The sequence below is a fragment of the Prinia subflava genome, chromosome 18, assembly GCF_021018805.1.
Source record: "Prinia subflava isolate CZ2003 ecotype Zambia chromosome 18, Cam_Psub_1.2, whole genome shotgun sequence".
NCBI classification, from domain to species: Eukaryota; Metazoa; Chordata; class Aves; order Passeriformes; family Cisticolidae; genus Prinia; species Prinia subflava.
Window position 1 is genome coordinate 5,124,538 of NC_086264.1, and position 26,610 is coordinate 5,151,147.

The 26,610-nt window shown below is 41.6% G+C and overlaps 1 protein-coding gene across 1 annotated transcript in view; it reads left to right on the forward strand.

Annotated features, from left to right (window-relative positions):
• AFG2A (AFG2 AAA ATPase homolog A) overlaps window positions 1-26,610 on the forward strand; it is a 170,069-nt gene that overhangs the window by 128,526 nt on the left and 14,933 nt on the right. Inside the window, 1 exon segment of the mRNA XM_063415283.1 lies at window positions 5,543-5,707. Coding sequence (XP_063271353.1) covers window positions 5,543-5,707 — 165 coding nt within the window.

Below are 26,610 nucleotides of genomic sequence, written 5' to 3' on the forward strand. Positions count from 1 at the left end.
TGGAGAGAGAGTAAAAACCCTGTGAGAGAAAAAAAATTTAGCTCTCCACTGGACTATGTTTAAGTCCTTAATAGTAATACTCCAATTACTCTTGGAGTGTCTTTTCCCCTCAGCACCTTCAGTTAATTTTGGTAATTTACCCATGGTTGCAAAAAAGCCTCCACTAATCTCTCTAGCAAACAGGATGGATTAGCTTCCTGTACTTGAAACTTTCAAGGATCCTAAAGTGCCAGACAGTTGCTGATCTGTTGGGCTGGGAGCATGACCTGCTCTGGCACAGAGCGAGAATAAAAACATCAGGCACTGAGGTGAGCCTCAAAAGCGTAGGAGAAGCACCTTGATGGGAGCTGCCTTCACTCCTGCCAGAGATAAATGATGGCACAAGAAGGCCTTAACAATTCCCACACTTGCAACGCATCTGTCCTGACATGTGGGCAAAACCATGGAAAGCATCTCACAAACAGCTTCTGCTTGCACAGGCTGCAGGAAGGCTGTGACAGGGTGGTGAGGCCCTGGCACAGGCTTCCTGGAGAAGCTGTGGATTCCCCATCCCTGGAAGTGTTCCAAGCCAGGCTGGATGAGGCTTGGAGCAACCTGGTCTTGTGGATAGTGTCCTTGCCCATGGCAGGATATTAGAACTGGATGATCTTTAAGGTCCCTTCCAACCCAGCCATTCTCTGATTCTGTGATTCTGTTTCTTTAAAATGACTTAGAAGTGTTCAAATACTGTAATGGTGAAAGTAAAAAAACCCAACTGCATTACCCAATGAGGTATACATTGGTATTACAAGATATAGAGCATCTCTTGTATTGAGGAGCCCATGTAAGTAGGAGCCACAACCACAGTTCATAAATAGCAATTGTTAATTTAAATTGGAAGGATTTAGTAACAAAGGAACTATTCCCAGTCCTCTAATTTTCACCAGTGGTCTAATCCCAATTGACTCCAAAGGCAAAATTAAACTTTCAGTTGTATTTTTTAGGTTTTGCATTGAAAGCAATGAATTTGCTTGAAAGGAAACAAATTTGCCATAAAAATCTGTTCCTTCTTGTGGAGATTGATTACAGCAGAGAACCTGCAGTAACATTGATTCTCTAGATGAGTTTCTCTACCTCCTGAATTGATTTGCTTTCTCTTACTTCAATATGCCACTTACTGCTTGGGAGTTTTTAAGTTGTATGTATTTTTGCTAAAGTTAGGTTGCCCTATCACACAGTTCATGTCTGAGTTTTTCTTGTAAGATGTGATTAAGAATGCTTTTGATGAATTAAGCATGCCTGTGGAGATATAACAGTAGGAAAACAATTTTTTTTTCTGTCCTGTGGAGAGTTCATCAGCTGATTATGTTTCTGCCACTGTTGTAGTTCTGAATTGACAGAACTTTGACAATGTGATTTTTGAAATGGCCAAGTATCCTTTGACAAAGCTAACTAAGGGAAAATGCTTTAAAAAAAAGAAAAAAAATGGGAAAGAGGAGGAGGAAAATTAGCAAAGCCCTGAGGTTAAAGCTGGTCCATTCTTAACAGGAACCACAAATATTTCCCAGGCTTTACCTATTAATGTTTTCTTTCCTGAAATAATCGTCTTCATAATTGCACACAAAATACACATTTTTGACCTAGCTATCTTTTCCAATTACATATTTTGAGAAAATACTCTATTTTAAGTCACAAAAAAATGAGACTTTTCTTTTTGAAAGGGGAGCAATTTCTCCTTAAAAAACTCTGGTTTTGCTGTTGATGATACTCTGTATTACATGACAATTATCCTGCTTCCCTGGTGTTCCCCAGAGGAGCACTGTGTCTGTGTACTACTCATAACCTTCCAATGCATGAGCACTTACACCCCTTTCATAACTGTTGTGGTAACAACAAAAAAAATCACATAAACCTGCAGGAGATTTGCTCAGTGGTACAAAGCATTCTGAGTTTGAAATAGTCTGGGTTCCAAAACCCCAGTTACTTAATTTTGTGCCCTTCCTGGCCGACATAAATTATGCAGCCCTCGCATCTCGACATCAGTGAGTTATATAGCTCTGAGCGCACATCAATTAATTTTGGCCCCATCAACTTCCCACCTCCTGTGTGCTCCTCGCCCCAAATCGGGTTTGCATCTCCCAGCCGTGAGCGGTTCATCTTGCGCTCCCGGCAGCAGCATCTGCCTGGGCCTGCAGCCCCGCTTCAACTCTTCACCTTCCCCCTCCTGCCTCTGCTCTGCTCAGCCCAGCCACCACCTGCTCCTGCTGAATCCCTCCTCCTCTCGCTCCACAACGTGGATCCATCCTCATGCCTTCCTAGTGGGTCACCACCGAATCGCAGTGCAACCAGCCCAGGGCAGTGGGGCTGGCCCAGAGGTGACCTGGTTGTCCTTATCTCTCTCCTCCCCATTTTCAAAATGCACATTGCAAGATTAAAAGCCATGGTGTGCTTGGGGCAGCCACCTCGAAAGCCCTGCCTGTAGTGAAGGCTGGATCACACGACATCCCACTGAGAAAAGCAGTAGCTTCTAGGTCTGTACAAAACACGGTGTTGAGGAGAAGGGTGGTGCCAGCACTCATCCAACTCAGCCCTGCTGGTTAGCATGACCTGGGCCTTGGGCTTGAAGTGCTGCAGGTGCCCACATCATGTGCCTCAGCAGGCTTCCCTAAGCAACCCAGAAGAGTTCACTTCTCTCCTGTGAGCAAAAACATCATGAGGGATGTCTTGTTCCCTTACTGCCAGCCTCTGCGTGCAGCTTGGTTCTGAATTCTAAATTATTTTGGCCAGAAAGGAAAAGCATCTCTGTGAGAAGTGTGCAGAGATCGAAGGCCTGGGGGGGCAGCGAGATGTCCTGCAAACAAGAGAGGCCTTGACTTGCTGTTGTGTTCTGAGCAGCCACCAGCGGAGCAGCTCTGGAGCCCACCCACGGCCCCTCACCAGGCCTTTTTCCTCCAGGAACACTGGATGAGTCAAAGCAGGCCCCTTCCTCGCCCTCTCCTGCTGATTTTAGCTTCTCAGGAACATGGAGAGGGGGAGACTGGTGGCTTACCAAGGGGCCAAGGTGACAGCAGCAGAGTCAGGAGCAGTCAGGCTGTGCTCAGGGTCTCCCAGGGTCACCACTTCAGGAGGGTTGGTGGAGACCAGCTCTCAGTTCAATCTACTTTTGTCTCTAGAGGCTGGAGGGAGTCTGACTCTCGTCTCAAGCTGAGGTTATAGAATATTTTCTCTCCTTTTTGTCTGTGTTGATATAGCTTGCGTGCACTGCTGCAACTGACTTGTGCTTTTTTTGTACAGTTCCCAGCACATCTGGTCACCTTGGATAAGGTCCCTGGGCCATATTGTAGCAAAAAAGTAATGATAGCATGCTTAAAACTTGGGCCTTCAACTACCACCATCTGTAAAATGCAAAACATTGGGGACAAACTGGAGGAAACACAGATTTTAGTCACTGACCAGAAAAAAGTATGTTCACTGTGTTATATCTACAGTTGTGGTTTTTGTGTCTTGGAACTGAGAGCCAGGAAATGGAGCGCTTGCTCCCAGCTGATTGGCACTGAGCATTTTCCCTGTCCCACCTGCACCACAGCCCTGGTCATTCATCAGTGGGAAGCTAAGCTGGCTCTGGAAAATGTTCTGATTATCTGGGTGTCCTAATAAAACTTGCCTTGGTTTGAAAGAGGCACCACTGTACTCATGTGAACATTACTTGTTTCTCCTAAGTAATAGAATTACCTATGGGCATTTCCTTAAGAGCATGCAGAACACAATTGCAGTCTAATTCATCTCCCTCCAAGCCTAGTCTTGAAACATATAAATTTCTCTTTCAAGTGTGTTGGCAAAAAATGGCAACATCCTGACACACACACACATGATTTAGACACTGAATTATATGCTGGTCGAGATCTTGTCAGTGAGCTGAGTTCTTGAGTGGGTTAATCAGGAGTGCTGTAGAAAACAGCACAGTCTGCTGAGCAAATATCAGTGGACAGCTTGTTTCTTTGCTCTCTTTGGTAGAGATCCAGCACTGGCTGCTGCAGGGACAGGGTGCTGGGCTGGGTATGGACCTGTGGTCTTCCCAGCCTTGCTCTATCCTTGCACAGCTCCGTGCAGCACCACAGAGCCTTTCACCTCAGTGCACTTTTTCTGCTGAGCATTTTCATGTTCTGTTTTAAAAATAACAAGACAGCTCTTAACATTCAGGATACATTTTCCACTTTGAAGCACCACAACAGTCTTTTTAAAGAAACTCTAGGAAGGGTGTTAACTTGATCAATGCTGTGCAGGAAGGAAAGCTCTTTCCTACTATTTTTTCAGCATGACTTTCACTGACATGATCAGGCTGGGAAAAGACTTATTGGCTGACAGCCCAGGACAGCCATGCAATATCTCTAGTCATCTGGAACTCAAACTAGTCTACCCAAGGGAGAACCATAACATAAAAACAATTTAGGTTACATGCTGGATCTTATAAACATTGTTGAATTTTTTAAAAAATAAATACTATTTATATGCATTTGGTGTGCATAGGATTATTGTATTTTGCTTTTCTTTTCTCCAAATGTCAAGTAAGAAAGGCTGAGATGGTTTTTACTTTTTTTTTACTGTAGATGGTTTTCAGAAATCTTGGAGATTTTTTTACAAACACAGGAAAATGAGCTTCCTCCCTTCTCATAAATTTAAGAGCTTGGTATCTCCTCTCTATCAGATATACTTGTTTTTTATATAGATAAAGTTTACTTTTTGACCCTGTCCAGAAATCTGTTTGAAGAGAGCTTCCAGAGGCCCAGTGGTCCCCCTCCTGCACACAGGGCTTTCACCAGACCAGATCAGGGAGAGCTTGGCTCTGCTGAGCCATTAAACCCCCAAGAGCAGAATTTCCACAGCCTCTGCAATAACCTGCCCTGAAGCTGTGCTTCTCTTCTAGAAATTTTTTCCTCCCATCCAGTCTGAACACTCCATGCTGCCCTTCATGGGCATTGTCCCATCTTACATTGTCTGTGTCTGTCTGTTCTGCTATCCTCCCCCGTCCGGTATAATCTGAGTAACTCTGAACACACAAAGTGCAAGGCCAAACACGTGTATGAAGCTTAGCATCACTGGCCTCTCTCTGTTGTTACATTATTTTGCATAAAAAGCCCCGTGAGAGTAACCTGCTCGTCTGTAAGCATGTGCAGCTTTAATAATGTGAGATAATGCAAAGTAGATCCACAGTGTAAGATTCACTTCAACAAAACCCTTCTTTTCTCTGCTTGTTGTCTTGGTGGAAGATCAAAACTTGGGATGTGTCCATTGGCACCTGTCCTTCTGCCAAGTCCTAACATTCCAGCACACCTTCCAACAAGTCTAGAAGTATTATTTTAGAGAAATGACTATGGTTCCTCTATGATTCCTTGTTTCCATAAACGGCTATTTTGCAAGCTGAGTATCCTTTCTGTCTTTTCTTGTGCAGGGTTTTGCTTTTGCTGAAATTATTGGTTATTTGGTGGTGGTGGGGGGGTTTTTAAGTTGTGTTTTTTTACTTCCTTGATGTGCTGTAACTTCTGCTGTGATGCTTTCATTGCAGGCCTTGCTGAGGCCAGGGCGAATAGACAGAATTATCTACGTGCCACTGCCAGACGCAGCCACTCGCAAAGAAATCTTCAAGCTTCATTTCCAGTCCATGCCAGTCAGTGATGAAGTCTGCTTGACCGAGCTCGTGGAGCACACACAGAAGTACTCAGGAGCAGAGGTAAAACTTCCTGGAGTTGGTGCACAAATGGTGTTTAAAGTTGAATTTAAATACCCCTTGAGCTTTCTCGGAATGCTGGTGGGAATTATGAAAGGGAATATTTCAGATACTCCTGTGTTTTTGCAATCTGGGGCTTTTTTACTTCAAGGTCCCCATCAGAGGAGTGGTGCCAGAGGAAGGGTCTCTTTCAGGGTGAGCCTTCATTCAATTGCAGGCAGCCTCTTTAACGATGTGCTGCCAGCAGTGGAGGGAGGTGGAGGCAAGCCCTCCAGACTTCCCAGACAATTCCCCCACATCTCCGGGAGTCTTTTGAGTGTAGGATTGTGACTGAGAGCCTCAGGATGAGAGACGGAGTTAGGAAACACTGCAGGGGAATTGCAAAGGAGTCACTTTGAAGCTTGTATTTTCCTATTCCGTATAATCAAGACCTCACAGCAGCACTTATTGTTGTAGCTCGTTGCTGTTATGAAGCTTCTGACAGTAGATGTCAGACAATTATTTCCTGTCCTGGGTAGAAGGAAAAGCTTTGTCAGATGCTGCTGCCTGGCAGTTATAATAAATATCATTACATTAGTGGTCACCATTCTGCTCCCTGAATATTATTCATGTCAGTGTCTCCTGAAAGGATATTTTATTCTTTCCTCATTTTAATTAATTGAGAGTAATTATATTAATGGAAAAAATCAAAGAATGTTAATAAGGTTGCCAAGTTGAGTTCTTGAAAGGTATGAAATACCAGAATTTCCACCTTGCTGTAGCCAGCCCTAGTGTCTGCATTATCACACCATCTAATTACATAGTCACCTTCTGCTTTTTCCATAGCAGAGTGGAAAATGTGATGTGCTTGCTTTGGCTCTCCATCTCTCTGTGTGCTGTTTACACGGGCAGGCAAATAAGCTAAACTTTTGTCTTGGGTAATTGTGGAGGATTTGTGTGATTGCTGAAGGCACTTCTCAAAGGACTGATGGTGCTCCCAGGCAAAGTTTCTCCTCATATAGCTGTCACTTGGATGCTGGTAGGCTGTAAAATGCTGTGTTGCCTACTAATAATGTCTGGCTGGTGAGGACACTGCTATGTGTGCTGTGGGGTCATTTTTGGAAGCAGACACCAAAGCCAAACCCACGAGAGTTTTCCTCCTCCACAGCACAGGGTAGACTGCACTCTGTGAATAAATGAATGAATGAATGAATGGAAGCCATGTAGTGAGCAGAGCTGGTTTGTGTGGCACTTGTTTCTGCCCGGAATGTGGGCTCTCACAGTGAAAAAAAAGGGCAACAATAAAAAGGATTTCAGGCTTAAGTGTTAGTCTGGAAGACTGTCACAGCTCTACTACCTCCATGTTTTGGAGCAGTGACCTGAAACAGTGTTGTGTTTATATGTGGGGGACAGTGACACAACTTGGGAAAATTTATCTGCCTCTAGCTGAGTTACAAGCCTCCGAAAACATAAATATAAATATATCCTCTGTTGCATATGGCAACTGTCGCCTTACCAGGCAACAACTGCAGTGCTTGTATTTTAGAAATTCCAAGCATATGGGGATTTCCTTTGGATCTGGATCAGCTGAAAAACTAGTGCTGAATTCCACTGCCTGGTTGATAATGAGTCACAAATGTCTTGGTGCTGGCTTTGTACAGAACCAAAAATAAGTTAATGGGTCATTGAGAGTAGCTACAGACTGGTTGCAGGGGGAAAAAAAAAGCCGTCTCTTTCTAATATGGCATTTCTCATGAATTCTGTTCTTTTGCATCATGCAAAGTATTATAATAACTGGGATGTAAAGAGTAAATACAGAAAAAGCCTCAGTCAGGGTTCCTTGGAAGAATATATAAAGTCTTGACAGTTGGCACGCACAGTGGCCAGTTTCATTAAAGCCTTTTCTTCCCAGTGTCTCCAGCTTCCCAGCTTTGCAAATAGTTTCCGCTGCTGAATGGCAAGTTCCCATTCCACTGTTCTAGCCTTTGTTCAGAGAAAGAAGTGGAAAATGCCTGGTTTTGTGACTAGAAGATGGTGTATGAATAGTGAGCTGCTTGTAAAGATGTGTTGAATCATCCTGACATGAGCTGAATAAACAGCCAGGAAAGTGGATAGTTCAGTGTGCATCTGGCTTCCAACTTGGCCCCTTTTCAGATCAGATACTTGCGTATTTTTGCCTGTCATCGCTTATGACCAGTTATCTCTGTTCACCTGCTGAATGTACGTTTCTTTTAATGACTGCCTTTAAAGATACATCAAGATAGCAAAATAGGGCGATTACTTCCCACTGTTTCATGTGAGGGAAAGTGGAAGATAATTTATCAGGGTTAATTTACAGTTTCCTTCTCTCATGTGTCAGTGACGTTTAACAAAAAAAAGGCATTAGATGAACAATGTCTGTACAGTTAACTTTTAGGTTGAAGAAATCCTCAGCTCTCTGGAAATATTTGAATTTGAGTGCAATCTTCATTTCCAGACCCTTCTGAAGTAGTGCTCTGCAGCAGTGCTTGAGCTCTTCTTCAGGGATACTGCATTTTATTTTGGGCAAAATTGCAGGAGGTACAACTTTTATAAAAATGATTACTTTTTTATGGTTTTATGTAATTGGAATGTCTGCACTCTGAGGTTGTTCACAGTTTGATCACAGCTTTTCCTAGAGCATTTTCACTGTTGTACTTCATGCTGAGAAGTTTTATCTGTTTCATTTCCCACTGAAGTAGGAATAATTAGAGATCTGACCACAGAAGTATTTAAAAGCAATGTTTTAAGGTACAAGCAGTGTGAGTTCTTCGGTCTCATTTGCTTGTTTTCATGGTGCTGCCACAGCCAGCTCACCTTAGGAAAGCTGGGCTTTCCACAAACTCAGGTGCTCTATTTTTCAGTTGGGAGTTAGACAAGCAAGGGACGAAGAGAGTGTTTCCCTACTGGAGAAATATTTTGTTCCAGAAAGTATGTGATAAAAAGGAAAATAAACCCAGCAAAGATGTTCTTTTGTTATCTGAGCCACAGTTGGATGATGTTTTTGTTACAATTTAAAAGGCAGAGAGGGAGGTTTTAGGCAGAAACTGAAATCAAGTGTTGAGTTGTTTCAAGTTTAAAGTTGGTTGGAAGTAATAAAAAAATTAAATAATCTGGGTATGATGACAATATTCCTTAGAAGAGTGTGCTTATAAAAGTAAGATAATGGGACTGGCTGCTTTTAAATTGGTGGAAAGCAGGTCATGGTGGAAGCCAAAGCTGGCATGGTTTCTATAGTATTATCAGTTTCCATGCTTACAGGACACAATAGTAGAGCAGGAATCTTGGAACCTGTAAATCTTTCACTGGTTCTGAATTGAAGTGGAACAGTTAATGTAAAAAATATCTTTCTCACTTTGCAATAACTCTCAATGGGAGAACAGAAAATGAAAGGGAAGAAAAGCAAGCTGATGAAGGTTTGCTCTGGCTCAGATAAGACCAGATGTGATGCCGAAAAGGTCTGTGCAGCAGCAAACTAGCTCAAATCAACTCAAGTCTTTGCCTCTTAAAATACGTATTCCAAAACATGCGTGTTCTTGTTTACCAGATATTGACATATTTAAACTAGTAACTTCAATTGAAAACACCTCCAAACAACCAAACCTCTCCAAAATCCTCTGTTTCATACAGAGGAAGATACTAAGTATAAAAGGAATGAGGATGTGTTCCACCATAGGTACACAGGAGGGTAAAGACCCTTTTAAGAGACTGGGGAAAAATTCGTCTGTTTACTAAAGAGCATCTACAGTAAAGGAGAGAGAGAGTTTAGATATAGGGGGGGAAAGGACCTTCAAAAGATAAGGATGTGTTGTCTTCTTTAAGTCTAGCTCTCCATGAAGGAAAAGATCTTCCAGACTTAAGGGAGAAGGATCTCTGCTTAACATTATAAAGGGCAGTGGATTCAATCCTATATAGTAGCCTGAAGTATTACAAAGAAATGTGATTTTCAAGTTGAGGAATGCCATCAAAGTGAAATGTACCAAGATTAGAGCCTCAGATGAACCTCTAATGTTTCTGTTGGAATGGTGCAGAGGAGCTGTTAATTTAGATCACTCATTGAAAAGTGAACATTTTTGTGTGGGTGGGTGAGGAAAAGTCTCAGCCTTCATCCAATATGGGTAGCATGGGATCACCTCCTTCCTACACACATTTATCAGTGCTATGGATGTGTTTGGCACAAGTGTCTGGAAGGTGAGGAAATACCTGGCATTGGGAATGTTTTCCAAATGTTAGTGTTTGGGATAAATGAGATGAATCACCAGAAAGGAAATAACTAACTACACAGGACTTCCCATGGGATTTTGCCTGCTGCTGGTCTCACAGGAGGCTCCTACGTGCAGAATGTGCGGGGCAGACTGGGAATGAGGGCAGTGTGAGTACCTAGGGATAGCTGAGAATGGCACTGCTCTGGAAGTGCTGAAAGCAGGACTTTGGGGCATTCCTCTGCCTCTCCCTGCTCTTTTCAGTCACTTCAGAAGGATCTGGTTTCGTTGCCCGTTTTTCAGAGATGTTTCCCAGAGTGGGTGGATTTTCATCATGTTGTATCTAAGCTGAGGCCTGATAAAGTGCTGTGTGCTCTGACCTAGTGAGGGTGTAGAGCATGGCTGGAAAATCAGCACATTTATACCAAACATAAGGTTTGGTGTAGAGGGGACTGAAATTTATGCATGGCAAGCTCATCTGGGAAAAAACATTGTCTCCTTCAGTGAGATAATGATTTGCTAATAGTTTAATCAAGCAGCAGAGATTTAATGCATCTGGCTGAAGGGACATTAGTGTTTCCGAAAAGGTCAGACACATTAACAGCTCAGGAGGACACAGTCGAAACTGCTTCCTAAGTAACTCAAAGAACAGTGATCCTCAGAGGAACTTGGGGGAAAAAAGCCAGAGAGAATTTGAATGAGCACCAGCCAGTGCTGAGGTATGAAATTTTGCTTGCTTCTCAAACCTGACTCTTTTTTTCCCCATAGAGCCCAAAGAGCTGATATTTTGATTCTTTTAATGCCAGAACAGTTCAGATGCAGGAACTTCACAGCTGATTTCAACATGTTTTTCTTCATTAACTACTTTAAAGGTATTGTCCACCCAGATTCTGTAAGTGAGCACTCTTGTGTTTACTTTTACAGGGTTGTTTTGTGTTGTGTCCAGTGTTTGGAGAAAAAACATCAGTGGGAGCATCACATGTGTCAGGAGCAAGCTCCCCTCCCTTGAGCTTGCACAAACCAGCCGTAGTTTCACCAAACCAGCTGAGGGCAGGGGAGATGCCTGGCTTTGCCAGCAGCACCCACTGTGCTGTTTGCCTCCTTTCCCTGTCTTTTCATTCCCATTTTCCCAGACTCACCCATGGCAGAGTAACCAGTAGCTCCCAGTTGCTGAGGGTGGCAGAGGGGTGCATGCTGCCAGCGCAGCAGGGCACTGCTGAGCTGCCACTGTCACACAGGCTTATAGAAGAGGGACCTCAGCCCACCCTCTGTCAGCTAGCTTCACTTGCCCTCTGCTCTTGCCTCTGGCTTTGCCTCTTTATTGTCTTGGGTTTGGCTGTAATTCCCAGCAATGGAAAAACATGTTGCTCTTTAAAAGCAGATGGGAATTCATTCTTGAAGGAAAAAATATGTCTCTTTAGGCTACTGCTATTGTTTTCTTTGAGTTTTATTTTTTGCCTGTGAGTTATTTCTAGCAACTTTTAATTTAATTTTTTTTTTAATCAGACAGTGGGGATTATTCTTCAATGTCTTAAAGCATATGCTCTTAGTATAGCAATGATCACAAGTGGGGGTATGTAAAGTTTAGAGTGAAAATTGCATTTGCAGTGATAAGGAAGGAATTGAAAGTGTTGGCTTATTTCTGTCTTTTGAAGTACTTTCATTGGTGTAATACAAATGCTTATATCAGTTCAGAGTTGAAGAATTGACTTTTATGTTTAAAAAAAAAGGAAAAGAAAAAGTAGAAAATGCTTTTTTTCCTCACACTGACCTGTTTTTCTGATTTAAACCTGTAGTGCTGGCACTTGATCTTGTAAGTTATGATGTGTCACGGGGTATGTGGTTAGGAGTAAACTTGCTACTTGGAGCTTGTCTCAGCTCTACTCCTAAAGTATAAGACAAGGCATACAAATTGCAGAAAGTCACCGAAAAGTTATTGCACTTCAGAGAAAACTGATTCCTGGTCCTCCACTCTTACATGACAACTTCAGGGCCAGATCCTCTCAACATACACAAGTTGCTGTAAATATTGAGTATGTCTTAGTACATTAGTACAAGGTATGTCTGAAGTTTTCTTGTTTCATTGATTTGTATCCACTTTTTTCATAAACTGGGGTGGATGGGTAAAGTAAATATTCTTACACATTCATTGATATTTCTCATGCCCTTAAAGTTAGCAAGTGACTGATTTGCTTAAGCGTTATGATTAATTTTAATAGTATGCAATGTCTGACTGTCCATCCTCAGTGTTCAATTTCTCTTCCTTTACATGTACATTCGTTTTCCCCTTGGATATGCTGCGTTAAGAGGAGGGCCACCAAGTTGATTAGAGGGATGGAGCACCTTTCCTATGAGGAGAGGCTGAGGGAATTGGGATTGTTCAGCCTGGACAAGAGAAGGCTTTGGGGTTACCTAATTATGGTCTTGCTGTACTTGAAGGCACCATGCAAGAAAAAGCATGTAGTGACAGGAGAGAGAAAGGGAGAATGGCTTCAAACTGAAAAAAAAATAAGTTTAGATCAGATTGCTGTGAAGAAGATGTTCCCTCTGAGGGTGGTGAGGCCCTGGCACAGCTTGGCCAGGGAGGTTGTGGCTGCCCCATGCCTGGAAGTGTCCAAGGCCAGGCTGAATGGAGCTCTGAGCAACCTGGTCTAGGGGAAGGTGTCCCTGCCCATGGCAGAGAGGTTAGAAAGAGGTGATCTTTAGGATCTCTTCCAACCCAGGCCGTTTCATGATTCTGTGATTTCAAAGAGGTAGCACCAAGGCATAATGTCCAGCATCAGCTTGGCCAGGAGAGCTGCAGAAGGCTCCCCACTTCTGCAGTGAAATTACCTTCCATCCTTAATGGAATAAGCCCTCCAAAACCACGGGCTGTACTTGATCAATGAGATCTGGAATAGTTCTGATTGTGATCTTAATTGGTACTAGGAATATTTAGATGTAGTACCTGAAGGCTAATTCAGGATGTTTATATCAGATGAAAGCATCCAGAAGAACACCTTGTGCTGACCTACTTGTGTTTCTGGGACCATGCCAGTTCAATTGCTGTCATGGTAGAAGAAATGTTAATGAATGGCAGAGGAATAATGGGGCCCAGGTGTAAAAGCCTGTTAATCTACCTGGCTATTGTTGCTGTGAATGAAGAACATGCTATTTTAATGGCAACACTGACTGTTTACACTTCACTGAACTGCAAAGAATGGAGAGCTGGGGTTGTGTGTGTGAATTAAAATGTTTGAACATATATTGGTATCTTTGTGTGCAGGGAAAATAGGATGTTTGTTTTTGGCAGTCATCTGCAAAAAGTCATTGTTCCTGTTGCAGAAATTTGGAACCTAATAATGAATAATAATACCTAATAAAATCAAATCACAATAGGCTGTGGATTTCTTGAACAATAAACATACCTAATTTCAAGCTTAAATGCTCTTGCTTGTAAAACTACCATTGTATAGTACATGCACCAACTATTCAGCTTCCATTGCTTTCTCCCATAGTTCTGATAGAACTAATATTTCACTTGTGTAAAGTGAATTTTGAGTTTATTTTCTGAGGGGTGATTATTATGTGTAATTTATTTTTCCAAGTGAGATTTTTTTTCAGGCTGGAATAGTTGAAATGTCTGCATTTGTTCCACTTTCTTTTTTTATCCACAAACTCTAGCAACGGCATTGTTGGAGCTGGTGACTTTTTGGTGAGGTAAGGCTTCTCAGTGTTAATTCAGAAATTTGAAAAGTTGTTGGTAATTAAGATAGTTACTGATGCTGAATGTGGGAACAGGGAATCTTTCAAGTATTGCAGCCAAACCTACATTGTCAAACAGGGCAGCTTTCATTTTTGCCATGTAACTTCTTTTTCCAGAGCCCTGCTGGAAAGCTGATGGGCACAAGCACTGTTGTAGCTCAGATTTTTGCATAGCAGAAGTTGGAAGTTGTTATTTCCAAGTTATCTTTTACGGTTACCCTTACATACATGCGGAAAAGCTTTGGACTACTTTTGGCAAAAGGATTAAAAGGTTATTGGCAGATGGAAGCAGCACAATAACTCTGCAGCAAATTATTAGCTACAAATTATTAGTTAGAAGCAATTCCATGGTCTGTTTTACTTTTTAATTAAACTTTTTACAAACTATCGCCTAGTTCTCAGCTTCGGCTTTTTGTTTCCTCTCTTTCAGTAATGAAAATGTCAAGGATAGCTGGGTAGGGAAAAAGCCTTTCAGGTCTTAGTCTTCTGTAATTTGTCCATGGCATTGCATGTATAGAAGGGAGCCATCGGATCTGGCCTGACGTCTTGCAGTGGGAGAAAACAGAGCAAACCCCAAGATGACTGCAAGTGCTAATTGGTCTTGACATCCCCATTGTCAGGGGAGGAGAACCAAGAGTGTTTTGTCCAGTTTAAAAGAGCTGCTTTGGATTTTGTTTGATGGTTTAGTTTCTTATTTAGGGAAGTTAGGGGTGGGAGTTATTTTCTCAAAGTAATTGGCATCTTACAGACGTGGTGTTTGTTACTTCATTTCCTAGCAAACAAAGTGAATTTGTGATAAAACTAGAAAATTACTGTTATATTAACATTGCACAGTGAAATGCACTGTTGGAGGGAAAGGAGGTTGAGAGCAGCAGTTTGTCGTCTGTTTTGTCCCCTTGTCTGCTGTCTGCATCTGCTTTTTACTGGGATAAACCAACTTTGTCTTTTTCCAGAACTGTTCCCAGTGAGCTCTCATTTGATGATAAAGCAATGAAGAGGGATTAATAAAAATTGCACCCAGCTCATAGCTCAGACTCTGGGTTTGCGAGTATTTGTGAGTCTGTATAAGAAGAACTTTTTCTGCTCGCTCTCTTGAGCAGCTGAATTCCCTTGCACAGCGTGGGTTTTGTAGTTCAGCCAGGGATGAGGGACCAAAGAGCAGCAGCCAGCAGGATGGGTTGTTGGGGGTTTTTCCCATGATAGGCAAGGACACGGGCTTGAGTGTTCAAGCAAGCAGTAAACACTGACCCCAAACCCAAAAGCCATGTGCCACTTGTATTTCTAGTTACTTGTGCAAAAGGCAGTCGTGGCTGTGTACCTGGAGAGAGGGATTTTGGGGAGTCTCCTTGCAAGGGTGGGCACAGCAAAGCTGGAGGGTTCATCACAGGCTCCTCATTTCATGGGATCTTGCCATGTCTGTTTTAATTTCTGGGTATTTCTGTGTTATATAAATCAAGGGGCAGGGAACCAAGCTGCGCTCCTTTGTTAGTGAAACAGAATTTGCAAGGCAAGAAAATGAGTGCGGTAGTTTAGTGTAAACAAGAGAGAACAAAACTTTTCTTGATTTTGACTTTTCTAGTTGAAGGCCTGAGGACTTCTAAAGAAGTGTTGTTGGCAGTCTTGTTTTAATATTCAAATAGCAAGAGCTCATCATAATGAGATGTCAGCTCTCAGAAGTGGAATATGGAATATAGTAAAAATGTTAAAAGCTGAAAACTGGTTCTTTATTTCTAACATCTGTCGCTACTAGATTTCCAAATGTATTTGTGAAGTAAGTTGACAAACCTGGGGTTTGGGGGGATTTTAGGAGATTTTTTTGCATATGGTTATATGTATAAGGACTTTTCTCTTGTTCATGATTTTCTCTTGTTCATGAGTTTCACAAACTTACCCATACAAAAGGATTCTGTTCTTTCCTCTTCTTTGTTATATACTGTCTTTGCACCCATGAGCTAAAAAAAAAAAGGTTGGTTTATTTATTAAAAATATCTATAGTATGTCGTCATTAAACCATGTTTATTAGTAACAATATTTATACAGGAGCAGGAAAAAAAGAAAAACAAAAGAGGCTTGAAATTAATTTGTCTTCTGTCAGTGCTTGGAAGTTGGAATAAGAAAGGGAATTGGAGCACTGAGACAGTATCTTACCCTAGGCTAGTTGTTTACCATTAAAGAGAGAGTTTGCATGCAGGAGGGAGTGTTATGTTTTGGACTTACTTCCTTGTAACTCATAAATCTTGGCTGTATAAATGTTCAGTCATTAATTAAGGCTTTCAAATTAATCTATTTCCTGACTGGACTTGGCCGGTTTTGCATAGAGCAGTGCTATTGCCTAATCTCCCAGTTTCTCCAGCAGTGCTCTCAAACGTGTGATATGGGAGGATGCTGTATGTTGTGGAGAGTTAATGAGCAGCACCAAAGGAGGGAGGGGGAGCCCCCTGGGTTGCCAACATGTGCAGGAAATAGGGTGCTGGTATCAAAATTGTTTTGTGCACTTTAATTGCTTCCCTTACTTCAAACAATGGCAAAAGTGGCTATTTTATATTGATAAATGTCAGGCCTGGGCAGAAGTATTTTTCATTCCTTTCATTATTCTCACATGGTGTTCTGGTTTTGCAGTTCAGCCAATTTGCTCAGGATGATGTATAAATACAGCCAAAACATCTCTCTCATGTGATGGAAAAGGATTTCAACTTTTGTTAGACACTTCTTAGAAATTAATTAGTAGTATTATCACTCAAGTGCTGCTCATCTGAGATTTGTGTCCTACTTGTTTTACCCTTTCTTTACAGGTATATATATCTGTGCCTCCTTTCTTACTTATGCAGCCATGGAGGAGCTTTTATCATATTTAATCATTTCTCAAGTATTTTCAGAAATCCATCCTAGAGATGCACTACTTTTGTAGACATTTAAAACCAAAAATATTTTCATTACCTGGGTACTAGATGTGAATTAAAGCAGTCAGCTTCCTTCAGTTCTGCATGTGCAAAGAATTTCATAAATAACTTGTAAGGTTTAGATTAAACATATGGAAGAACAGGGTGGTGAGGCCCTGGCTCAGGTTGCCCAGAGAAGTTGTGGATGCCCCATCCCTGGAAGTGTTCAAGGCAAGATTGGATTGGGCTCTGAGCAACTTTTTACCAAAAAGTGTTCCTGCCCATGACAAGGCCATTAGGACAAGACAGTCTTTAAGATCCCTTTCAACTCAAACCATTCCAGAAATCTATTTTTTTTCCCATATCCAAGAAAACCCCTTGCATTTTAATGCCATCAAAGTGAAGGTGTGTTTTCAGTGTCACTTAGACCCAAGCTAAGCCATTCTAAATATTTCCAGCTCTTTTCAGTATCGCTTTTTACTGATTTCTGATGAGATGTGTTTGTGAGGGGCACTGGCTGGAGGAATCCCTCTCCTTTTAATCTGCACTTTGAAAAACTCAGTGTGTCCTCAATGCTAATGTCAGCATGTGAAAGAACAGCCTCACCTTTAAGAGCAGCTCTGCCACTCTTATGTGTTTTTGGAGCAGTAAAAGAGATTATTGTCAAAATCTTTTCAATGGCAGCTTCATCTCTAGAAGTTTGTCACAGAGACACAGCATCAAAGATGTGCAGGCAACGAATGACCCACTGAGTTGGGCAGGTGGTGGAAATCCAGGTAGGCTTGTTGTGCTTGGTAAAAGTACCATGTGGAGCATGATAGGAACACTTGCTAAATACAAAACGTGGCATTAAGAAACTGTGGTAATAAATCTCTCTTCTTCCAGTGTACGTTTGATTGGAAGCAGTCCTGGACTTGCTGGGAGATAGGATGGATTGTTGGATTGTCTCATTGGTTTCTTCTTACGGATTTGATAAATCACTTGACACATCGTATTTGGTAACAAGTAAACTGTATTTCAAAGCTTGAAATGATGGCTGGGTGACATTTATAATTTGAAATCCATCGTTACATAAGACTTGACATTCAGTCTTGTGTTCAGTGGTGTCTGTATGCAACCTGAGGGGCAGGACAAATGACAATTCACCTTATTACTTGCCGTGTACAAAGTAGGACTTGTTTTGCTGTGTGCAGATTCAAAATAAGGAGGTACACTCAAAATACCTGTAGGGCTTTATTACAGATGGTGTGTTTTGTGGCTGCCCATTTGTTTTGGGACCTGTTTCCTGAGGGGTGTTCCCAGGAGGTTGCATAAAGCCACTTTGGAATGACAGGTGCTGGTTTCAGTGCCATTCTGAACCTGTACTGTACAGCAGAAGTCATTCAACCTATTCAAAATGGGCGTAATGCTAACTAACTAAAGTACATAAAGGGGTCAGTTAACGTGGTGGGAGCCAGGACCAGTGCAACTCCCTGGACCACAGGACCTGCTCTGCTCATCTGGCAGCCCCGGAGCTCTCCAGGCTTTCCCAGCAGAGCCAGTGCAGAGACCTGTGCAGGATTCCCTTGTGATCATTGCTCCTGCTGTGGTTTCCCAAGGTGAACAAAACAATGATCCTGATGTTAAAATGATAAACCAAGTCCAGTCCTAGCCCAGTCAGGATCCACACGGAACAGGTTGTTCCCTATGAGTTGGAACAATGCTGATAACATTTAGCGAGAATAGCAAATACGCATTAATATTTGCATTATGATAACAGGCAGAGTCTATTTGGAGGTTTATATTTGGTATTAATAATTCATCCTTGAGTCTGAGATGATTCCTTAAAGAAAGTGTCTGTTTCCTACAGGAACAGTCTTTCTTGAATGTCTCTCATTTTTCAGAGAACTTTTAGTCACTTTATTTTTACCATTTGAAATCCAGCAGTTTTATTGTACTAATATTTAGCCTGTCAGGATTTTTCAGCACTAGAGTTTTTTCCTTTGAAAATAGTTGGAGCTTTTTTTTGCTGTTTGTTTCTTCTTAATTCATATGCAACATTTAAGGAAATCTTAATTAAACCCAGCATACAGGGAGAGGGAAAGGAAACAGTGCTCAGCAATTGAGAATATATTTAGCTACATTTATACAGAAGTGATTGCATTACCTAAACCCCTTTTTCTTTATTTTTGGATGAGTTTGGGGGCTAGGAAGGAAAGAAAGGCACAGACTTGGTAAAAAGAAGTAGAGGGAGGAAAAATGTGTCCATGGGTCTGCAAAAACAGAAATATAATGATCTGTCTCTGTTTCTGTGTAGAGCTGAAGCAGGTCTTGCTTTTAAAAGTCCTTGAGTCAGAGTTTAGATTTCAGTTTCAGGAGGTTTGCAAAGGTTGGAAAAGCCATGGAAGTCAAATTCTATTCTCAAGGTGTGAACATAGGGGCAGGCTGATCCTGGATAGGAAGGCCAGTTCTTGTTGCTGGTTTTTATTAAAATATTTTGTTACTTCTGCTGCAAATTAACATTGGTTTGAACATTTTCTCTCTTAAGTATTGTTCAGTCTTCCTCATTAAAAAAACATTGCCTCAGTAATAATAGGTTCCATATGTAGATGTAGTATGTATGTAAAGTGATACATATTAATATAGCAATTGCCCATGAAAATGTGGTTTTTTGCTTTTCCGCCGTGTAATGACCCTTCCTGCTCCTGCCCCAAACAAGCGGAACAACAAGAAGGCCTGTTGAACAGAAAGGTGCAGTTTTAAGCCATTTCCCAGATCCGATATTTTCCGAGCTGCAGTGGAGCTGGCAGAGATGGATGGCTAGCTGTTCCAAGAACAGCCTGACTGCAGAGCAGGGTCAGTACCGGGGCTGGCGTGTGCCTGACTGTGAGTGCTGGGCTGTCTCGGGAGAGCTGCTCCCCGGGTACTTCACATGGGCCCTCCTCTTGCAGGATCCTTCTCTGACAGCACAAGGCTCACTCAGGTGCTTCCTGAGCCTTTGCTCAGTGCTTTGCTGATGGCCAACACTGCAGTGGGATGGAAGCACTTTACAGTGCTCTGCACTTCATCTCAAAAACCTGTGGGTAAAACATTCCTTAAAAAGAAAGAAAACAAACTCCCTTTTCAGTTTTAGAGGGTTACAACAGTATGCCAACACCTGCCTGTAGAAACCACACCCAACCTCCATTTCCTAAAACCATAGAGCTCTAAAAAGCCAAGTTACCTTGTGAAATCTCTGTTTTTTTAATCTTTATGCATTTAACAAAAGGAATGTTTCCATATGTTCTGATGAAATATTGGAACAGGGTGCAATCAGTCAGTTTGGCCCAGGAGATGTTCTCCAAGTATCCTGCAGCAGATGAGCTTGCCAGCTTCCGCAGAGAGAGGAGCGGGGGAGAGCTACAAGCATTCTTTGCTCCTGCCACTTGCAAGTTATGAGACTATCAGAACCACTTCCCAAAGCAAAAGGGACACAGCAAATTTTTCTTCAACCCACAGGTTGATGAGAAATGAAAAAAAAGTTTAAAATCCTGATTAAAATGAAGTGGTAAAGGACATAAGTATCTCATTACTTGCATAGGAAAAAATGTAGATATTGATTTTGCTTCAGACTTTGTCATACTTCCTTCTGACAAAAAATTTTTCAGAAACACTAAATTCAATAATTTCTTCAGTTCTGTATCATTGACTTAACTTTTTACATTGGAAACAGAATTCAGAATGTTTCACCTTGAAAAGATTTAAAGTATTTCAATTCAAAATGAGTTTTTCAAGATTTCCTTTCAATTTTGTTGCTCAATGGAATGGATGAGTTTAAATTTGACCCTTTGTTTATTTGACTTTGGTTTAAATAATATATATTCTGCTTGGGAAATACTCTACACTCTATTCAGCAGAATAGAATGCTTTTGCAATTCTGCTTTTGGATGAACTTAAAATTAGAGGGAGTTTGGTTTTATGAAACAGAGAATAAAAAAGAGGGTTTTTTTTCACATTTTGATAGATACACTTCAGCAACAACATCTATTTTCAGCTCTTTTGCTGTTTCACTTTATAATTCTTTTGCTAAGAAAACTGAGCAGCCCAGACTGATAGTTTGCTGGCTGCTCTTTTACATGGACTCAGGTGTTCATGTTGTTCTGTTTATATTGACTCCACAGTTGAAAGATAAGACTTTCTGTCTCAGGTGGAAATGGTAAAGTTGTAGGAAATAGGTTTTAGAAAGAGGAATATTTAGTTGATCTGTATCTCAGAACATATTCTGTTTTGAAAATGTATTTAAATGATTGTGTGATTATACATAGTTGTGGGTGACTAATCTAGTCTGTTGCTGCAGGTCATGGGAATAGTCATAAAAAGTATTTATTGTGGATGTGAACCCGGATGCGTGCTTTCCTGACATGTTTCCCATATGGTCTGTAAGTAAACAGTAAATCAGATAGAGAAGAGCTGAGGAAAGAGAGGAAGTGGGTATGTGGGGATTCTCCAGTATTAAAACCCTGCTTGGTTTGAAGCCCTGGATTGTTTTGTCTCTGAATGAAAAAAAAAATAGCAGTCTAAGCAGAACAAAGATGCTCTGCAGGCCTAGGAACCCATGGAGACTCAGGCACTGACAAAAAAACATAATTTTTTTTTAACCAGAAAAGCCTTGGTGGAAGTGCAGAGTGGACTGGCCACTTCTAGAAATGACTTGCCATTTGCCCACCTACACTTACTGCTGTGGCAGAGCCCGGCATATTCTGCACATTTTTTTCCTGAAACCAAACTAGTTTTAGGGAGTTGCTGGTTCCATTTTGATAACTCACCATTCATGTCAGAATATCCCTGTCAGAAGTGTGGTTCCCCCTTGGGCCTCTCTGCTTGCTTTGGGAAATCTGAACCAGGGTGGCAGGGATGTGTCAGATGGTCTCAGTGGGTGTGGATGGGGGTCTGAGCTGTAAGCACTGCAAAAATGCCTTTTTTTATTGCAGCTGAAGAGCACACAAGAAGTCCTGAGTTGCAAACTCTGCACACTGGATGTGTGAGTGGGAGGGTAGGAGTTGTGCCTGGCAGGAGAAACACTGTTTTCACACTGCCACTTCAATATACATGAAAAGTTTCAATCTCTACTCATATATTTGCTCTGTGTTTATCTGTTTTACCTGATTTACCTTTAAAGCCATCCCAAGTCTCTGAAGTGTTATTTCTCCATACTTGTAGCCTAAGCAGGTTTTCTTTTAGCCACCATGCCAATTTCTCTGTCACTAAAAGGGGCCATTTCATAGCTCTGGCATCTCAGGGTGGGAAATTTGCTCTTGGAAACAGCTCACACAGGCTTTCCATACCCTGCAATCCTTCTGATTTTCCTGATTTTTGTCTTCTTTCATGGGCTAAAGAAAGTACAGGTTTTCTGTGGGAAATGATTGGGAGATTTGAGAGAAGAAGTTGGCTCCAGTCCAAAGGGTGGTGAGATATATTAGCACAGTTTATAAGATAAAGCCAAATTTCTGTTCTCTGTTACCTCGTGAGACTCCAGCCTAGGGCTAAACACAGCCACAGACAAATGCTCTTGTGCTTCTCAGGGCATGTCAATGTGAGGAAGTTATCCTGGAATGAGGTAGCATGTGAATGTAAATGCAGTAGCTGTTCCAGTATCACATTCAAGGCCTTGCTGAAGTGACTAAAAGCAGTGGAATGACTCCAGTGGAAGCTGAGGATGCTGAGCCCCCACTGCATTACCCCCTCAGCAGCCAACCCTGCAGGCAGAGGACAGGCCTTTTTTTTCAGTTGGAATACAAGATCCAACCTTGCATCTTTGCACAGGCTACTGTTCCTGTCATTGTGGAAATGATGACTTATTGCTCATGTTATCAGTTGTCAGAATGAGGTGGATGAGGTGATGGCCAACAGCGTTACTGTAGGTGTCTTGTGAACACAAAACACAATTTAACACCCGGTGTCATGGGGAATATTTCAGCTCTGCCATCTCTTACTGGTTTTTGTCATTCCTATAGACTATCACTCTGGCTTTGATTGTCTCTGTGGGTATCTAGGGTCTGTTAGTGTATGTTTGTAGTGCTGGAGAGATTTGTGTGTGCACATACCCTTCCTGTGGTACTCTGGCAGTTAAAACTCAACTTTTTTAGTGCTTGAGAGGTTGCTACACAACAGTTTTTAGGCCTGTGTGGTGTGATTCAGTTGTTACCTATCCTTTATGGTCTGCTGGAAATGAGTGTTTATTTTTAAAGTGCCTTTTCCCAGATTAAATAGAGCATTAATTAGTGCGTGTGAGGAACAGGGTGCATTATTCCACCGCAGCTTTCCATCACGTTGAGAGCTCATTACCAGACGTAGAGATCATAAACAAACACACATGGCTGCTGCATGTAAATTTTCTACAGGAGAAATTACTGCTGATCCCTCCTGATTACACCACTTTGTCTTCCAGCTCATTAATACACTTTTGACCATGGAGACTATTTAGGTGCTAATAACTCACAAAGCAATATACAGGAAAGTATTCACTTTCCATATTTGTTAAACATATTTCCATCTGGAATTCCTGTCCGTGGTCTAGACTACACTTTTTTTTTTTTTTTTTTTTTTTTTTTTTTTTTTTTTTTTTTTTTTTTAAATTTTGGAAGAGTAGTTGTGGAGTCAAATTTTTTCCTTCATAATTAGTGTTTGCTTCCACAAGGTCTGTAGCAGGATATACAAATAGTCTTCCCAGAGCCACAAAAAGATGATGATACAGAAATTAATCTGAAATTATTAGGCCAAAGTCTTTGCTGGCACAATCCCCAGGGGAGTTATGCCAGCAGGTTAATTGGCCTAAGGATGAATAAACCTAATGAAAGCCTGCAATCACTAATTTAGGACTTGATCCTGCCTGTTACTGAGGAATTAGATCCCACTGCAGTAACTCCTGTGGCAGTCCCTGGAACCATTCCCTGCCATGCCAGGCACCACAGTGGCTGCTGTAACTCCTCTGCTGCTGATGGTCCATGAGGTTTGGGACATGAATAAGCTCATCCCAGGTATCAGCAGAGCTTGCTGGGTGGTGACAAATGACAATTGTGACAGAGCCAAAACTGTAATTGTACATTCATTCCCTCTCAGGGATTGTCAAAGGCTGACTCCTGTTAGGGGCGACTTTCGCCTAATTCTGCCAGGATCCTTGGCAGGTAGTGTTTCACATAGTCTGGTGAAAAAGACCATATTTCATACTTCTCTCCCATGTTTCTTATCCCTCTTCCAAACTCTCCAAGAGCACCAGCCACGCACTGCCTGAGCTGCTGGCCACAGCAAAATGATCTGGAGGGATTAGTTTCTTCCTATTTTCCTTTTACTGGAGACATCAATATATACAAAATAGGTAGAAATATAAAGCACCAAAGAAGTGTGACACACTGTCATAAATCACATCTTTTCTCTGTGACCAGAGTGTGAATTGTAGCATTTGCAATTTGATTAAATCTTGCATTAAATCCATCTCTGCTTCTGATAGTGGATATTACTGAGTCCAAAGTTTTGCAGAGCCACTAAGTACCATCACCTTAAAAGCAAAAAAGGTCTTGTTTGTTCATGGTACTTGTCCTGCTCAATGACTTATATCTTCCATTTAGCTTCCAATTATTAAAAGCAGATAAGGGGTTTGGAACATACTTAAGCATGTGCTTTACTTCAGTGGTGTTTGCTGACGTCAGAGAAACCCAAAACAGATGCCTGTGTGCTTTCAGGAACGCTTTCTTGAAACAGGGGGAGAGGAAAAGAGAGAAGCCTCTCCTTCCCTTCTTGGCTCTCCTCTTTTCATGTGTGAGTAACACACTGTGTGCCTGGTTTTGTTTAAATCCAAGGATGGCAAACAACCACACTGTGAAAACTTCCTACTTCTTCCCATCCTTCTTCATGGTTTGTTTTTTTCTTCTTGCTATTGATATTTGGGAACCTGTGGAGACAAAGTGATGCAAAACTTGGAGGTCTGACAGAGGAATTTATTCTGGCAATGTTTGTGTGAAGCCCTGTGGTACCATGAAATCCCCCTCAGTTCCACTGCTTGCTTTGCTTTTTCAAACACAGCCATAGCCTGGGCTGGTGCTTCATTTGCAGGGGGTCTCTCAGAAGACAGGGAGATGGGTGGGAGAATCTTCCAGCTCACAGGTTGGTTGAACTGCCTCTTTCACGCCAGTAACATTCCTGAAGCATGTTCTAATATTTTATAGCTTTTGTGAAAGACATGGATGTTGTCAGTAAATTGTCTGTGAACCCAGTAAACCTGTTGATTCTTCTGAATCAAGGATGCTTGATGTTCAGATGAATTTTTCCCATTAAATGGCAGTTGCACTCGTGTACTTCAACTCTACAATAAAAAGGGCATGCACACAGACTCTTCTTTTTAAAGGGGAAATAAATTTATAGGAATTTTGTTTGTGGTTTTATATTTGGGGTTTTTCTAAACAGTGAAGCATTCCCTGACAGGTTTGCAACAGCTAAAGCAAGATGTGTGTTGAATTCACATTCACATGTGTTACGTGGCTGTCCCTGCTTTGCCAGCTGCTCAGTTTGTGTGGTGACAGACCAAACAACTGCTAAGTGACAGTGCTGAAAACAATTTTGCAGGTTTCTCAAGAAAGTGTAAAGATGAGACTTCTCCACCATCCAAGGGCCATTTGCATCACATCTGAAATATTCTGTACTTAGTAAAGATGAGAAGAGGAATATTTTGGAAATACAAGCGTACATAGTTGGGGCACTGACAGCTGCCTGTGTCACACCTTTTTCTCTCCACCAAAGTTTGGTTTATATGAGTAGGGTTAAGCTGATCCTAAACATGAAGTCTAGTGCTGATCAGAGATTTCAACCCACCCTTCTGTGTGCAAAAATGTCAGCATGAAACGAGTGTTGAAGCAGTGTAGGCTTGATTAGGATCTTTTAATCAAGAAATCATACTACAAAGTACATCTGTTCCCAACAGTTTTAAGAAATGCCTTGTGGCAGTTAAAGGAATCGCTTACTCAGAAAATAATACCAGGAAGAAATCTAGCCCATTTTACTGATTTTTTGACCCTTCTAGATACATATACTGTGTTAAAGAGAAGGATCAGCAGTCCATCAATAGTACATAAATTAGGACGTCTCTTGGTGGTTGATTTAATAATCTTAGTAGTGTGTAGCTAAAGGAGAACTGGGAAGTAGTGTGCACACTTACTGCAAGTTGTCAGGCAGTACTTAGTTATAAATCTTGCAAAACTGAGAAAACTCACCCTGATAAGATTACCAAGATATGATAAATGATAGCCCTAAATAGATTTTTGACTTCCTGCTCATCTCTTCTTTCCCCTGCCCTTCGCACTCTGCTCTGGTGTAACAAAGCTGTCAGGGTGGTGCAGCTCCTCCAGGTGAAGGTCAGCTCTTGGTATATTTTTGATCATTGTGTGAAGTTCCCCTGCTAGTATGTGGTCCCTGCTTTAACCTCTTTGCAGATTCCCCCCGATTATCTCAAATCACTTTCACATGGAGCTGAGGTTAAGCTTTATTTCTCTTGGCTTGTCCCTTCTGTAGCAGACACTTTGTCTTCACTTTGAAAGGACAAAGCGATGTTCAGCTGCCTGGGCCTGCGCCCAGCATTTGATTTATACATTATTTAATTTCCTTTAGAAAATTGGAAGCAGAACTTTAGGAGTGGAAGTCAGTCCTTTTCATTTGTTTAAGGATCTTTTAGGGCTAATATAATCATCGATAGTAGATGTCAGCATGATTAGGGTGACTTAAGGTAAAGCAAAGAAAATTGAATACCAGGAGAAACTTTTTTGCAGAGGAGAGGGTGCCAAGATTTATAGCTATGCACAACATGTGTGGGTTATGATTTGTGGCATTAAAAAATGAAAATAGAAAATCACTGGGTTTTTGAGTGACACATTGAAAACACCTGCCTCCCCTGGCTGCAGGCTGGGGCAAGAAAGGCTCACACCCTCTGCATTACGTTTGCAGTCGATCTTTGGACTGTGGGTCTCTCTGAACTTAATTCAACCAAGGAACTAATTCTATAGAAATTCCCCACTTACTCCGGGGGTTTGCATTTGGGTTGACACTGCATTCACTCCTGCAATTAGGTCTGCACATACCT